At 32.7% G+C, this 16,968-nt stretch overlaps 1 protein-coding gene across 2 annotated transcripts in view; it reads right to left on the bottom strand.

The window, feature by feature from the left end:
- Positions 1-16,968, bottom strand: part of LOC127734993 (erythroid differentiation-related factor 1-like) — a 62,805-nt gene that overhangs the window by 30,576 nt on the left and 15,261 nt on the right. For both annotated transcript variants that reach the window (XM_052245051.1, XM_052245052.1), the window contains exons 8-14: positions 16,368-16,489; positions 15,236-15,347; positions 13,010-13,157; positions 10,244-10,452; positions 5,467-5,586; positions 3,370-3,531; positions 2,020-2,359 (exon numbers count right to left, since the gene is read on the bottom strand). In XM_052245051.1, the coding sequence (XP_052101011.1) occupies positions 2,020-2,359; positions 3,370-3,531; positions 5,467-5,586; positions 10,244-10,452; positions 13,010-13,157; positions 15,236-15,347; positions 16,368-16,489 (1,213 nt within the window). The remainder of the gene's footprint in view (positions 1-2,019; positions 2,360-3,369; positions 3,532-5,466; positions 5,587-10,243; positions 10,453-13,009; positions 13,158-15,235; positions 15,348-16,367; positions 16,490-16,968) is intronic.

Here is a 16,968-nt window from a genome sequence, read left to right as displayed (position 1 = left end):
AAAACCCGGTGATTTCCTGTCAATTTGATAAACAAAACGAATCCTGGAAATGAATCCGGAATTAATCGTACTTTAGAATTGTTGCAAAACTTCTGGTTTAAATTTCGTCTAAAATCGAAAGAAACATTAGCGATGTCTGAGAACTTAACCATTTTGAGTCATTAAAATCATTTCAAATTTAAACTGTTGCCTTCCCTAAACTGTTCTTGCAAGTTTTGAGTAAAATGGCAAGAAAATTCACAAAGTAAATGTGATGAACAGCCAATACAAGCAAGTTCGTTAATGCTATGAATCTAGTGACCATTCGATATCAACAATTTGAAAAAGGGCACCAACTTTTAAGACATCTCAAAATGACTGAAATTGTGTGAAAAAATTTCCGGATCCTTGATCCCAATCCCTCTTTTACAAAACCTCAATCAACTACTGTAAAAGCCCTGAAATTAGTACTATTAAAATAATAATAATAAGTTCTATAAAATTTTATATGCTCAATGTTTCCAACACTGACCTAAATGCTAAATCCATTAAACACACATCCAAAAGGAAGAAATAACAACTGGATTCAGTTTGTTAAATAGACCTCTTAGATAAAGCCAAGTTGAATGTTAGTTTAATAAAAAAAAAATGCCTGATAAGATTTGTGTTAAAATTTCTTCTGGTTCCTTCAATATCAGACAACTGATCTTCAATGACAACAGGACTCCCTCCAGTATAAATGTTGGAATGATAACAGTTTCAAATATAGTAGAATGTACAAATCACCACATTGTGCATATTATATTACCACAATCTGACAATAACAAATGCCAATGACATTCTAATACCTTTCATTAAATGAAAGTTAAACATAGAACAAATGCAACTATGATATCCAGTTTTTATTATATCCCTTAAAAGCTTAAACATTATTAGAATTGTCTTCCTTTGATCAACTGTCCTAACCATGCTGACAATAGATAATTTTCCAATTACCAACTGGAATTAAAATTTTACCAAATATTTTGCAAAGAGAAATGACACCTATATCACTGCCTATTATATCATTCTTTGAAATGTATGACGAAAAATTCCATAGAAGGTATATCAAAAATTAAAAAGTAAAAAGTATTATCAAAATAGGTAAAATGAACAGCAATACTGAAAATCACTTTAAATAGCAACAGCTACTCATCATTATAAAGTTTTAGGCCAAACATCAAATCACTCCACAATACTGAGGAGTTATATGCAGCAAATGACTCAGACGGACAGCAAGGAAGAACAACCATACAAGATGAATGCAATATACCAGCTACTTTGGGAGTGGGTGTATAATAAATTAAATCCAACATTCTATGTGTATAAATTTTAACCAAAACTTTGTAGTTAATAAAAAAAAAGCTCTAGTAAAACTCGAAGGGAAGTAAATGAGTGAATTATCTTGTAATTGCCCCTCTGAGCAGGTTCAAACATATTTAACCCTGCCACATTCTGTATGTGCCTGTCTTGAGTCAGAAGCCTGTAATTCAGTGGTTGTAGTTTGCTGCTGTCAATCATATTTGGTTTTTTTTGCTTCTAGTTATGTACATTAATCAGGTTTTTGATATTTTTGTTTGAATTGATTTACATCTTTTTATGTCAGGGCCTTTCATGGATAACTATAACAGATTTACATCTTTTTATGTCAGGACCTTTAATGGTCAACTATACAGTATGGGTTTTGCTCATTGTTGAAGACTGCATACATTTGGTCTCTGGTAGATAGTTGTCTCATCAGCAATTATACCACATCTTCTCCAATCTAAGCTTGACAATGCTTAGACACATGATCTGCATTTTAATCAGATTGCATCTTTTTTTGCAAAGAAATACAGGCTAATGTAACATTTATGATAACATTATCATATTATTATAAGCCAGAACTTTTTTTCCATTTTTTTTAATCCATGCTTATTTCAATTTATAGTTGAAATAAAAGCATTCATCATCGAAATCATATAAGAATACTCTTTTCTTAGAATAATAAGAAGTACCTACCAAAACATTGTAATGCTAGCTTTATATATTTAAAGCTGTAGGACAGATTATGTGCAACAAATGATGATTTTGCAATGGAATAGAAAGTTATGGTTGCTTTCTGCAGCAGTAAAACTTTTGATAGACGATGCCAAGTTCTTGAAGAAGTAGTTTCTGAAACCTGTAAATGTTCCATGTCGTGCAGTGGGGTATGTTTATCATCAAACGGAGGTGCTGATTTCTTTAAAGGTTCATAATGAAGAGGAATAGCCTCATTACTGTAACATCGTCTTTGTTCTTCTACAATATGATGCTGCTTTCTCGTTTGTATTGTAAAATCTTTATCTACAGATTTCAAACCCTGATAAATATAAAGAAATTAAAATGATATTAGCTTGATTCTTCATGACATTTAATGTATTGCTTATAATCTAATAATTGCATATGATATTTACAGTATACTGATATGCTTTTGTATACAGAAATTGTGGCATAAAGTTGTACACTTTTATACATGTCAAAATCAAATCAGAAAATTCATCAACAATATCAAATTGAGGTTCACCGACATTAATCTCCTTTGTCAAAGTTTGAACTCTTTCAGTTTATATAATATTATGAATAACAGATCAAGTAATAGCAAGAAAAAAATGAGATGTAAGGCTATCTGAACACTTTTGATGTCAATATTATTAATTAAAAGTTCTCTTTGCAGAATTTTCAATTTGTCTTTTTAGAATATCAATTTAAGCTTTAAAATACATGTATATGCAATTATGTGCTTCAAATAAGAAACAAACAAAAAATTTGTAAACTAGCTGTTTATAAATACCATTTCAATCCTTGCTCGTACAAATTGAATAACCTTGCAGGTGTTTTCTCTACATGTAATCACACTAATTTATATTGGTGTGTATTTTATTTCAGCTAGCAAATATTAGATGCATATTCATAACAACAATATACTAATTTCATTTCAGTATACTCTGCATAATACTTAATCAAAACACTTCTTTTGTCTCTGGATCATTGAAAATATAAACATTTAAACATTTTTGATCTAAATTTATATATGTATAAACTAGGCCTTATGCATATGAACTATAAATGATTCTGTAAAACCTTTGAATTTTTAAGTAATTTTATAGGTTTCAAAACCAGTTTACACATTGTGAACTTCAGAAAAGGACAATACGTCGACAAGGATACGTTCAGAGAAAACAGCAATTGATTCTATAATATAATTATGATTAGATTTATATCAACGACAGCATTTAAAAGCAAAATATTATAATATATGCATTCAACTCCTTCATGCTCGAAATGTGACAAAATGACCATTGTAAAGGTGATCAAACAAGGAATACATACCTTGGCTATAAACTGTAATGTAATGTTACATCTTTCTTGTACATTTTCTGTCATACATTTGGTATGAATAAACTCTCTAGCTTTACAATAACTCTGTGACTTGACACATAAAGCTTTAACATCTATGGTTGTTGTTGTATTATCCCTACACTCCTCTTCTTGCTGGAAAGGTCAAACAAGACATTGCCAGTTTACACAAGAATGTGTCCATAGTACACAGATGCCCCACTCGCACTATCATTTTTGGACCGTGAAATTGGGGTCAAAACTCTAATTTGGCATTACAATTAGAAAGCTCATATCATAGGGAACATGTGTACTGAGTTTCAAGTTGATTGGACTTCAGCTTCATCAAAAACTACCTTGACCAAAAACTTTAACCTGAAGCGGGACAGACGGACTAACGGATGGACGAACAGACGCACAGACCGAAAAACATAATGCCCCTAGGTAGGGCATAAAAAAGCTTAAGTATAAGGCAGGATTTTTAAAATTATGAAATGCAAATTTTTGTTATTTATCAAGATAATTGCATTAGAAGCTTGATAAACTAATTTTTGCTGCATATCGATAAAAACAAGAGTGTTCATACTGAAATGTCTAGCCTGCTTTACTTATCATGATTGAATTTATGTTAAAAGTCTGTAATATGAAGATTTTACAAGAATTATCACATACATTAATATTATCAATAATCCATTAAAATGAGGTCAAGGTCACATGAACCATGCCAGACAGACATTTTCCCTTTCAATCATTCCATACACAAAATATAGTGGCCCTATTGCTTATTTTCCTGAGAAACAGACCAATCCACAAAAAAACTTAACACTGACCAAAGAACCATGTAAATGAGGTCAAGGTAAGATGAACCCTGCCAGAAAGACATGTACATCTTACAATCATTCCATACACCAAATATAGTTTACCTAGTGGTTACGGTATCTGATAAACTGACAAAACCATGAAGGCTTAGCATTGACCAATGAACCATGAAAATGAGGTCACGGTCATATAAAACCTGCTAGACAGTTTTGTTTGAACAACGATTTAAAAGTTGTGTCTGAGCAGGTAAAAAAATTAAAGATCAATATTTTTCTAAAGTAGGTTATCCGTTAAAAGATTTTTACTATCTTTTTACAATTTTATCAAAAACTGAACGTGAAATGGCCATTTTAGCTCAAATATGAAAATTTTAACATGTTTACGATGGCATAGTGACATCACAAGTGACCTTTCTGAACTAAAGTGTCAATAGTATATTAACCTGTTCATTTTTTAAAAAAACTAACATAATTTTTCAAATCTATCAAGGATCATAACTCCTCAAAAGCAAAATTGAAAATTGTAGATATCCAATTTGACCTGTATATATTTTCAATAACAACATATAAAAACTTAAAAAAGCATTGGTAGAAAGGTTCTCAACTTATTGCATGGAAACGACATAAAATCAATCAACTCCTGAACAGCAAAAGTTAAAATTGTCAATATCAAACTTAAAATCCATTTGGTTATCAGTACGACATTTCAAACTTTAAAAGCATTGGTTGAATAGCTCAGGAAAACATGGTTAAAACTAGAACTGTGAAGGAATTCACAAAAAGGATCACCCCACCCTGAAAATTGGATTATCTCCCCAATAGCATGTTAATAGGGGTAATATTTCTTTATGCACATCCTCAAGTAATATTCTACAAATGTGTAAAGTTTCATCAATACCCATGTAGCTAATTAGGAGAAGTTGATTTTATGAGAGACTATTACCACGGATTAAGTAAGTTTGATTATCTGCTCTAAACAGTAGGACTTGCATTATATTCCTAATATTAAATGCAAATCCTCATGAAGTGATCTCCAACTGTGTAAAGGTTCATCAATTTCTATTCCCTTTAGAGTTGCATTAACAAGGCACATGAGCAGACAGACAGACAGAGGGACCACAGGAAGGACAGAAAGACCGAAGGTATGATATCTATATACTCCCAAAAAAATTGTTTGCAAGTAGTATAATTATTGGATTACACCTCATCCCATAAATAGGATGGATATACTACCATATTCCCTTATTGTTTTTATAGAAATGTCTATATTTACTTCACTATGTTCACTGTCATCTGTGTCCCCATTTTCACTACCGCCATCATCCCAATCATCATTCACTGCAGATTCAGGTACATACAAGTCTGATAGCAGATAACATGCTGATGTATAAACCTGAAACATATATTATTATTATTTGGTACAAGACCTTATTTACTAATACAGTTATAAAGTAATGGACTTATTTACTAATACAGTCATTAAGTAATGGGCTTTTTGTGTAATAATATCAACATCAAGTAGTGGTTATAATTCATGTGTGTTATTTGTGATAAAAAAGTAAAATCTATTATTCTTGGTAACTTTTAGAAAACTGTTGACATTGACTTTTTACTTTTACTCTAACTTCAGAAAAACAACCAAAGTTATTCTGCAATAAAACTAGAGGCTCTAAAGAGCCTGTGTCGCTCACCTTGGTCTATGTGAATATTAAATAAAGGACGCAGATGGATTCATGACAAAATTGTGTTTTGGTGATGGTGATGTGTTTGTACATCTTAATTTACTGAACATTTTTCCTGCTTACAATTATCTCTATCTATAATTAACTTGGCCCAGTAGTTTCAGAGGAGAAGATTTTTGTAAAAGATTACTAAGATTTACGAAAAAATGGTTAAAAATTGACTATAAAGGGCAATAACTCCTAAAGGGGTCAACTGACAATTTCGGTCATGTTGACTTATTTGTAGATCTTACTTTGCCGACATTTATTGTTTTTTACAGTTTATCTCTATCTATAATAATATTCAAGATAATAACCAAAAACAGCAAAATTACCTTAAAATTACCAATTCAAAGGCAGCAACGATTCATCTGAAAATTTCAGGGCAGATAGATCTTGACCTGATAAACAATTTTACTTCATGTCAGATTTGCTTTAAATGCTTTGGTTTTTGAGTTAAAAGCCAAAAACTGAATTTTACCCCTATGTTCTATTTTTAGCCGTGGCGGCCATCTTGGTTGGTTGACCAGGTCACGCCACACATTTTTAAAACTAGATAACCAAATGATGATTGTGGCCAAGTTTGGTTTAATTTGGCCACGTAGTTTCAGAGGAGAAGATTTTTGTAAAAGATTACTAAGATTTACGAAAAATTGTTAAAAATTGACTATAAAGGGCAATAACTCCTAAAGGGGTCAACTGGCCATTTCAGTCATGTTGACTTATTTGTTAATCTTACTTTGCTGAACATTATTGCTGTTTACAGTTTATCTCTATCTATAATAATATTCAAGATAATAACCAAAAACAGCAAAATTTCCTTAAAATTACCAATTCAGGGGCAGCAACCCAACAACAGGTTGTTCGATTCATCTGAAAATTTCAGGGCAGATAGATCTTGACCTGATAAACAATTTTACTTCATGTCAGATTTGCTCTAAATGCTTTGGTTTTTGAGTTATAAGCCAAAAACTGCATTTTACCCCTATGTTTTATTTTTAGCTGTGGCCGCCATCTTGGTTGGTTGGCCGGGTCACGCCACACATTTTTTAAACTAGATACCCTAATATTGATTGTGGCCAAGTTTGGTTTAGTTTGGCCCAGTTGTTTCAGAGGAGAAGATTTTTGTAAAAGATAACTAAGATTTACGAAAAATGGTTAAAAATTGACTATAAAGGGCAATAACTCCTAAAGGGGTCAACTGACCATTTCAGTCATGTTGACTTATTTGTTAATCTTACTTTGCTGAACATTATTGCTGTTTACAGTTTATCTCTATCTATAATAATATTCAAGATAATAACCAACTAGAGGCTCTCAAGAGCCTGTGTCGCTCACCTGACTCTACTTTGGTTTTAGAAATCATGTAAAGATAGATAAAAATCATAACAGATACCCAAATAATGATTGAGGCCAAATTTTGATTAATATTGGTCCCGTTATTTAATAAAATATCCTGGTGGCCATCTTGAACAGTAAATCGGCAACAAAGTAGCAACACTTGGTCAGCACTTCATAAGGAACATTCATGCCATGTTTGGTTTCATTCCATTCAGTGGTACTCTAAAAGAAGACATTTGTATGTATTTCCCATAGGGTCCTATGTTAAACTAAGCCCCCCCCCCCCCTAGCGGCCATCTTGGATGATGGATCGACTGCAAAGTAACAACACTTGGTCAGCAACTCATAAGGAACATTCATGCCATGTTTGGTTCAATTCCATTCAGTGGTTCTCTAAAAGAAGACAATTGTATGTATTTCCCATAGGGTCCTATGTTAAACTAAGTCCCCCGCTGTCGGCCATCTTGGATGATGGATCGGCTGCAAAGTAACAACACTTGGTCAACATCTCATAAGGAACATTCATGCCATGTTTGGTTCCATTCCATTTATTGGTTCTCTAAAAGAAGACATTTTTATGTATTTCCCAAAGGGTCCTATGTAAAACTAAGTCCCCCGCTGGGGGCCATCTTGGATGATGGATCAGCTACAAAGTAACAACACTTGGTCAGCATCTCATAAGGAAGATTCATGCCATGTTTGGTTTCATTCCATTCAGTGGTTCACTAAAAGAAGACATTTGTATGTATTTCCCATAGGGTCCTATGTTCAACTAAGTCCCCCGCTGGCGGCCATCTTGGATGATGGATCGGCTACAAAGTAACAACACTTGGTCAGAACCTCATAAGGAACATTCATGCCATGTTTGGTTTCATTCCATTCAGTGGTTCTCTAAAAGAAGACATTTGTATGTATTTCCCATAGGGTCCTATGTTAAACTAAGTCCCCCGCTGGCGGCCATCTTGGATGATGGACCGACTGCAAAGTAACAACACTTGGTCAGCATCTCATACGGAACATTCATGCCATGTTTGGTTCCATTCCATTCAGTGGTTCTCTAAAAGAAGACATTTTTATGTATTTCCCATAGGGTCCTATGTTAAACTAAGTCCCCCGCTGGCGGCCATCTTGGATGATGGATCGGCTACAAAGTAACAACACTTGGTCAGCACCTCATAAGGAACATTCATGCCATGTTTGGTTTCATTCCATTCAGTGGTTCTCTAAAAGAAGACATTTGTATGTATTTCCCATAGGGTCCTATGTTAAACTAAGTTCCCCGATGGCAGCCATCTTAGATGATGGATCGGCTACAAAGTAACAACACATGGTTAACACCTCATAAGGAACATTCATGCCATGTTTGGTTTTATTCCATTCAGTGGTTCTCTAAAAGAAGTCATTTGTATGCATTTCCCATAGGGTCCTATGTTAAACTAAGTCCCCCGCTGGCGGCCATCTTGGATGATGGATCGGCTACAAAGTAACAACACTTGGTGAGCACCTCATAAGGAACATTCATGCCATGTTATGTTTTATTCCATTCAGTGGTTCTCTAAAAGAAGTCATTTGTATGCATTTCCCATAGGGTCCTATGTTAAACTTAGTCCCCCGCTGGCGGCCATCTTGGATGATGGATCGGCTACAAAGTAACAACACTTGGTCAGCACCTCATAAGGAACATTCATGCCATGTTTGGTTTCATTCCATTCAGTGGTTCTGTAGAAGAAGTTCAAAATGTAAAAAGTTAACGCCGACGACGGACGACGACGGACGACGCCGGACGACGGACGCCAAGTGATGAGAAAAGCTCACTTGGCCCTTCGGGCCAGGTGAGCTAAAAAGCTGGTTTCCAGCCAAAATTCACAAGCTTCACTTAAATAGGAGGGGTGGTTTAACAAAATAACAATTATTTCTATATCATAACATAAACTAAGTATTATTTTGACATACATATGCATATTCATGGCTCTACAATCTGTCAATACCTATATCTTGGCATTGCACAAGGTCATGTTTTTCTCTGACTGTTTATGACGTCTTTTCTCTAAATCAATTGGATGTTGGATGTGTACTGATTGATATTTTAGTCTTAGATGTATGATTTTTTCTATCAGTTGTTATTGGCTTTGAAATAGCTGTCAGTAACTGCAAGTACTCTAAGATCTGTACTTAGTGTCTTTTTTGTTGTGAGGATGTACAAGTACCCTGCCACATCCACTCTGTGTTTTTGTTACTTGTTTTTGTGCTTTGTATCTATCTGATGAGTTATGCCCTTTCCAACTGATTTTTATAGTTTGCTCATATGTTGTACTGTTACACCACTGTCACAGATTAGGGGGATGGTTTGGCGCCCGCTAACATGTTTAACCCCGCCACATTCTGTATGTGCCTGTCCCAAGTCAGGAGCCTGTAATTCAGTGGTTGTCATTTGTTGCTGTATATCATATTTGTTTTTTGTTCATTAATTTGTACATAAATCAGGCCTTTAGTTTTCTCGTTTGAATTGTTTTTTACATTTGTCATTTCCGGGCCTTTTATAGCTGACTATGGGGTATGGGCTTTGCTCATTGATGAAGGCCATACGGTGACCTATAGTTGTTAATTTCTGTTTCATTTGGTCTCTTGTGGAGAGTTGTCTCATTGGTAATCATACCACATCTTCTTATTTTTATATAAACACATCTTTTGTTTGTATCATTCTAAGCAAATATAACTATCACTTTTTACTTTTGAAAAAGTTGTAATATCTTTTATGAGAGGAAAATATTGTTTTCTCAAGATTAAATCTTGTTATTCATTGAAAGTTCAAAAGGCAAAGGAGAAGAGCAAAATATGTTTTGCTAACCAGATGCAAAAATGATGTAAAACAACATAATGACATAATGTTGGCCTTTATGTCTTTTGTTTATTTGTGTCATTGGTTGTCACCCAATTAACGTGTACCCTGCATCTCCTTTTATTTTTTATCTATATATATTTTTAAACCTGTGCATGTTTGTCTTCATCTAGTAAAATTAAACAATTTTCTAATAATGTTCTGATGGTGGATCTCTTTTTCTTAACATCTTGCTGCCACAAGTTCCTTGCAACCCTGTACAACAACATTCCTAGGGGTACTGTAAAAGGACTATCATTCACACTGTCTGAACATAAAGCTGTCAGGTCATATAACTTCACAACTTCATCATCTACACCTGAAATATAGAAGTATGTGAAAGAAGATGGAATATTTCCATATAAGTTAAAACAGAAAATGATTCTAATACAAATAGAAACAATGTAATTTTACACCATCCACCAGATTTAAACACTTGCATAATTTAAATAATACTTACATTTGATGTACCATATATCAGGGTTTTTTCACGTAGGCTTTTTTCGCGATTTGATGACAAAATGGGCAGGTTAAATTTTCACTGTGTTTAATTTTCGCTGAATGTGAAAATACAAGCGAAAAAATAACTGTATCGTATTGATAGAGATGTAAACAATATAAATTTTATTGACTGACAGGTAATCGATTACAAATAAATAGTACTGCAACTTAAAATACACATAATTCGGAGAACTTTCAAGGAGCATAAATTATGTACAAAGCTGGATGCTAAAAATTAAAGGTTTTGATCATTTGTGTAATGGTATAACAAATATAAATATCCGTATAAATGTGATTTATTTTTTATTTCATTTTTACATTATGCAAAATGTTCAGGTTATGACACCAATTAATAGATCGCAGGTAATTATCATTTTTTAACGTGTCACTGATTGCTGTGTTGTCGAAAGGTGTCACATATATTAATAGCTTATCTAATTATTATGAAAACAGAGATCTTAATTGAGTATGCTCATTTTTATGATCTGTCGAACATCACAAAAGGCTGATTTTATATATACATGTAATGTTATTTCATCTTAAGGGTGAAGAGATTTCAAATCAATTTCGTGTATACTCGATAATAAACAGTATAATGTATGGAATTTTGAAACAGCGATAAATCTTTGAATATGCAGGGAAATTTACGCGATTAAATTAGCTTAAATTTCCCTGCATATTCAAAGATTTAACGCTGTTTCAAAATTTCATACATTATACTATTTTTTTATCGAGTATACACGAAATTGATTTGAAATCTCTTCACCCTAAAGATGAAATAACATTAGCTTACGCGAAAAAAGCGAAAATTAAACACATGCGATATATGGTAGTTTTGAACTGTCATCAATATGTTTATAATGTTATTATGCAAAGCAGTATGTATATAATACAGAAATCAGACTTCACAAGAGCACAGTATTTTCCTGATTGTGACTAAAAAATATCCTGATTTATTGTTGTTACAAAGGAAATCATTATTGCGTTCCAACTGAAACTTTCCACAGATTCATTTCCATCATCATAAAAAGTTGATTTCTTACAATGTTTTTAGCATTGTTCCTATTGAAATTTGCATTTTTTTAAAAAAAATTTTAGTTAAAGAATACATTTGAGAAGGCCTTAATTTAAAAATTATCATTTTCCAGTTTTTATTTGTCATACACACAAAAGAAAACAAATTTCAATAGAAACAATTATGAAAAATTTGTCAGAAATCAACTTTTAATGTTTGAATCAGTGTTAACATCGAACATATTGACAATATATTATTGATATTGAATAAATACAACACCACATGCATTTTTTTGAGTTGATACATGTATTTTCATCTATTAAGAAGATCAATTTTTATAAAATTAATAAATGAGTGATGGATTTCTCCTGGAAGAAATTTAAAGGTCCCAGTGAATAAACTACACAGAGAACAATAGCTATTGTATTTATTCAATGGGACAATAGAACAGACAAAATTTTAAATACCTCAACCAAGAGGAGATGACTCTGTGGAAAAGTTTTATTTGGTTCGCAATAGCACACACATTTTTTTGGCTTCATCAATCTAAAATTTTCTTTATTCAATTCGTCTATTCTTAAATGCATTTCAAATACTAAAAGTATTTATATATATCAACTTTAATCAATGTTATAGGACTTTCTAGAAACTCACTTCTGAAAGCCTGAATCTGATTTTTAAAATACAATTGAATACAAATTATTTCCCTTGCTTGGAAGTAAACTGGTATAAATACTAGACTGTTGCAGTGCGGAGCAATGACGAAAAGTGAAAGAGAAAACAATGTGTTACTGTAAATTCAGAAATTATTGCATGCATTTTTTATTGCAACTGTTGAAGTATGAACAAAAATGCAAGTTTTATTATTGCGATGTCAGGAAAATCTGCATACAGATATATATATCAGATATCAGAATGTGAGTTCTTATTATTGCAATACTCACCCAGTAGCATTATTCGCATTAATAAAAACCTAGCAATAATTTCTGAACTTACAGTACTTTAATTTACAAACATTTCCAGCTTTATAATCAAGTTTGATTACAAGTATGATAGAAGACAAAAAGACCACAAATAATTATTATATTTATATAAACCAAATGTTATCTTTGATGACAAGTATGATGGAAGACAAAAAACTATTAATAATTATTATATTCATATAAACCAAATATTATCTTTAAATCAACAGACAACGTAAAAACATGTTTCAAATTCTAATACCAATATGTGATGGTACAGCATCTTGTCTAAAGACTGTTACTTTTAAATATTCTGAGCAAGTAATTTAAAGATTCATTCATTATACTGTTCTCATACATCAATCTTTTTTCGTTTAAAGCCAGTAAAGAATTGATACCTTTATATAACCAGTAAGTATGTCCCTCCTTTGTTGCATTAGATTTAAGGAATGCTAATATATTTCTAGCTACGTCAGCCATCATTGCAGGATCAAACTCAGAATTCTTTAAATTTGGAATATCTTCTGTCTTTATTAACTCGTATTTCTGAAAATATAATAAAGGTCCATAAATTAAGTAATAAAACCTTGTAGAACATATTGTAGTTGCAGTCTCCAGTCTCTAGTACTTACAGAAGTTTAGAATATTCAAAGAATAAATGGGGAATGTGTCCATGGGACACAGATGATGCCCCCGCTTGCATATAACATTATAAAGGGATATCACTCAAGAACTGTAAAAGTGACGCTACCCAAATTTGTACTTGATCTGAGTTTTGTGGTAATAAGCATTGTTTATAAGTTTCATAACAATTAGTTGGGGCAAACTTAAGAAGTTAGAGAACAGAAACGAAAATTTCAGCAATTTTTCCATTTGTAAAGGTGCATAACTCTATAACGGTAAAAGTGACACCACTAAATTTCAAACTTTATCTGTGTTTTGTGGTGATTAGCATTGTGTATAAGTTTCATATTATTTGGTTGATGCAAACTAAAGTAAGAGAACGGAAACAAAAAATTCAGCAATTTTTCCATTTGTCAAGGGGCATATCTCTAGAACAGTAAAAGTGACACCACCAAAATTCAAACTTGATCTGTGTTTTGTTGTAATAAGCATTGTGTATAAGTTTCATGACATTTGGTTGAAGCAAACGAAAGTTAGAGAACGGAAACCAATTTTGGGACGTTCAGACGGACCGACGGACGTACAGACAGACAAGGGTAAAACTTAATGCCCCCTCCGCTACGGCGGGGGCATAAAAACATGACAGTGTGTCAGAAAAGTAATACTCTTTAACATAGGTTGCTTGTCTATTACTTTTCAAATATATCTTTCAAAGTTCAAATTGAAAAATCTATAGTTACTATCCAGTTCATGAACTTCATTCCACAGATAGAGTATGTATCTTAAAAATCTGTTTAGGTCAAGGTTCAGTTTTATATACAATAAACTGTTAACACAGAGATATGTCTCTCCTTTTTGTTATTTTGATAGTAAAATGTTGAAACTAAAATAGAAATACTTTTACATGTAAGTTATGCAAAATATTCAGTCAATGAACCATGATTGAAGGTACAGGGCCAAACAATCTCCATGAAAATGAGTTGTGCCATTGCTTATACAACTGCATACCAAATATCATTGACCTACCACTAGGGGTTCCCCATAAACTGACCTAATCATAAACTAATACATGTAAACTAAGCAAAAGTTTCAAAGTCAATAGACCATGACTTGGGACCATGACTTGGGGTGGTGCCAAATAATCACAATGAAAATGAGATGTGCCAATGCTAATACAACTGCATACCAAATATCAATGACCTACCACTAGTGGTTGCCCATGAACTGACCTAATCACAAACTAATACATTGTTGACTCTGCTTTTGCCGCCGCTGACGCTACCTATGTCTGACCTTTAGACTCTGTCAAGGCGAGAAAAAAATGCGGCATAAATTTGTAAATCACATTTTGACAAATTCCTCCATTCATCAACAATGTAACAATGTTCTACAATGCAAAATCACCAAACATTTTATAGCTTGATATCTATAGGTTATACTAAATACCTTTTTTTTTTAATTTTTGAGTGCAGTTTTGTTGCTTCAGTAATAACATTTTAAGGTAGTTTACCTATTTACATGGTTTTAAATTGTGAGGCATGGTTACAACTGTATTGATTTACTAGAATAATCCATTTATAAAGGGGCATAACTCTAGAACGGTTAAAGTGACGCCACCAAAATTCAAACATGATCTGTGTTTTGTGGTAATAAGCATTGTGTATAGGTTTCATAACATTTGGTTGAGGCAAATTTAAGTTAGAGAACAGAAACTAAAAATTTTGCAATTTTTCCAATTATAAAGGGGCATAACTCTAGGACGGTTGAAGTGACACCACCAAAATTCAAACTTGATCTGTGTTTTGTGGTAACAAGCATTGTGTATAAGTTTCATAACATTTTGTTGAGGCAAACTCAAGTTAGAAAACGGAAACCAATTTTGGGACGTACGGACGGACGTTCGTACGTACAGACGGACAAGGGTAAAACTTAATGCCCCCACCGCTACGGCGGGGGCATAAAAATTCACAATAGCTTTTTTAAGTATTCCGAATATTTACCTGTACAATACCATTGAGATGATAACACATGGCAACTTCAGGAACACTACTCATAAGATTATCCAACCAATAATCAAGACCTGTTAGTACATTTATTGGGGTCTGCATATCCCTGAAAACAAAACTTACAAGTATTACATTATACAATTTTAAATGTATCGGAGAAAATGTTAAGTTGTCAATATTGAGATCATACAATTCATACATGTACTAGAAAACTTTAGTTGCAATAGGCATTGTATATGTATAAGAGGTGAATAGAACAAAATGATCTTTTAAAAGTAGGTGGGTATTATAGATTTGAATTAATTATGAAGATATTGCCTAAATTATTGGCATCAACACAGTTTGTTGGCAAAGGAAATTTAAGAAAGGAGTATTTCTCAGGGTCAGTTTTTTAATGCCAACTTGTCTGAAAGTCTGTGATTGGAAATATTAGAGAAGATAGTTTTACCTCATTTTCAGGGTTCAGCGACTACTTGAAAAATTTTTGAATTTTTTCTGCCATGTGAAATACTCACTTATTATGAGAAATAGCTATATATATAGGATAACTATATTTGGTATATGGGATCCTTGCAAGGTCTACATGTCTATCAGACAGGGTTTATCTGACCTTGACCTCATTTACGGATCAGTGATCCAGGTTAAGTTTTTGTGTTCAAGTCTCAGATACTAAAATCTATAGGTCAAACATATTTGGTGTGTGGAATGATTGTTAGGTGAAAATGTATGTCTGTCAGGGCTCATCTGACCTTCACATCATTTTCAATGTTCCTTAGTCAATATATTCATGGTTATATCTTTTTTCTGGTATACTATAAGCAATAGGTCAACTCTATGTTCAGTGTATGGATTAATATTGCTTGCATGTTGTTCATGTTGTTTGGCAGAGTTCATTTGACCTTGACTCCATTTTTATGGTTCATTGGCCAATGTTCAATTTTCGTAATTATATCTGTTTTTCATATACAATAAGCAATAGGCTAATTATATTTGGGGTATGGTATGAAATTCATCAATGATAGGTAAAGACGATCTGACATTTAAATTTGTGCACTCTTGTTTTATACATGTTGCCTGTTCAGTTTAAATATAATCATTGAGTAGATATTAAAACTATGATACTAACCTTAACCGCAGGCTGATACAGGGACAGTTCTGGTCTCCAAAGATGGGTAGATCTGTACCAATTAACATTCTGATATCTTCAAAAGTCCATACTACTTCTCTGGAAAAACCTGGTGCTTCAAACTGTCAAAATGTTTTTTGTAACATATTTTTATTTTGTTTCAATAACTTAGTAGTTTAGGTAACTAGTTGACATATAAATTATTACACAAGTCTAACACCTGCCTTTTCTAGGAAGCAAATGGAATTTTAAAGGATTTCCCAGATAAACATGAACAACACAAAACAAAAAGGTTTTTAATGTGTAACATGATATTTCCAAACTAATAATAAACTGGCAAGAATCATACACCCTCAAATGAAGAACAATAAAATATTGAAAAAGTGAACAATTTTTATAAATTGAAATTGTAGAATATGACAATTGTCTATAACGTTAATCTTATATAACCATTCAGCATGTTGACAAAAATAATTAATTTAACGAATTTAGGTGACAATATCCTTGAGGATAAAGTATAGCTCAGGGTTTCCAAAATTTTTTGAAGAGCAAAACATTTTTTCCATAAGATCAACAAGACATATGGACGTAAATGAGTTTG

The sequence above is a fragment of the Mytilus californianus genome, unplaced genomic scaffold, assembly GCF_021869535.1.
Source record: "Mytilus californianus isolate M0D057914Y unplaced genomic scaffold, xbMytCali1.0.p SCAF_3, whole genome shotgun sequence".
Taxonomy (NCBI): Eukaryota; Metazoa; Mollusca; class Bivalvia; order Mytilida; family Mytilidae; genus Mytilus; species Mytilus californianus.
Note: the sequence above shows the minus strand (reverse complement) of the source record. Positions and strands in the feature narration are given on the sequence as shown.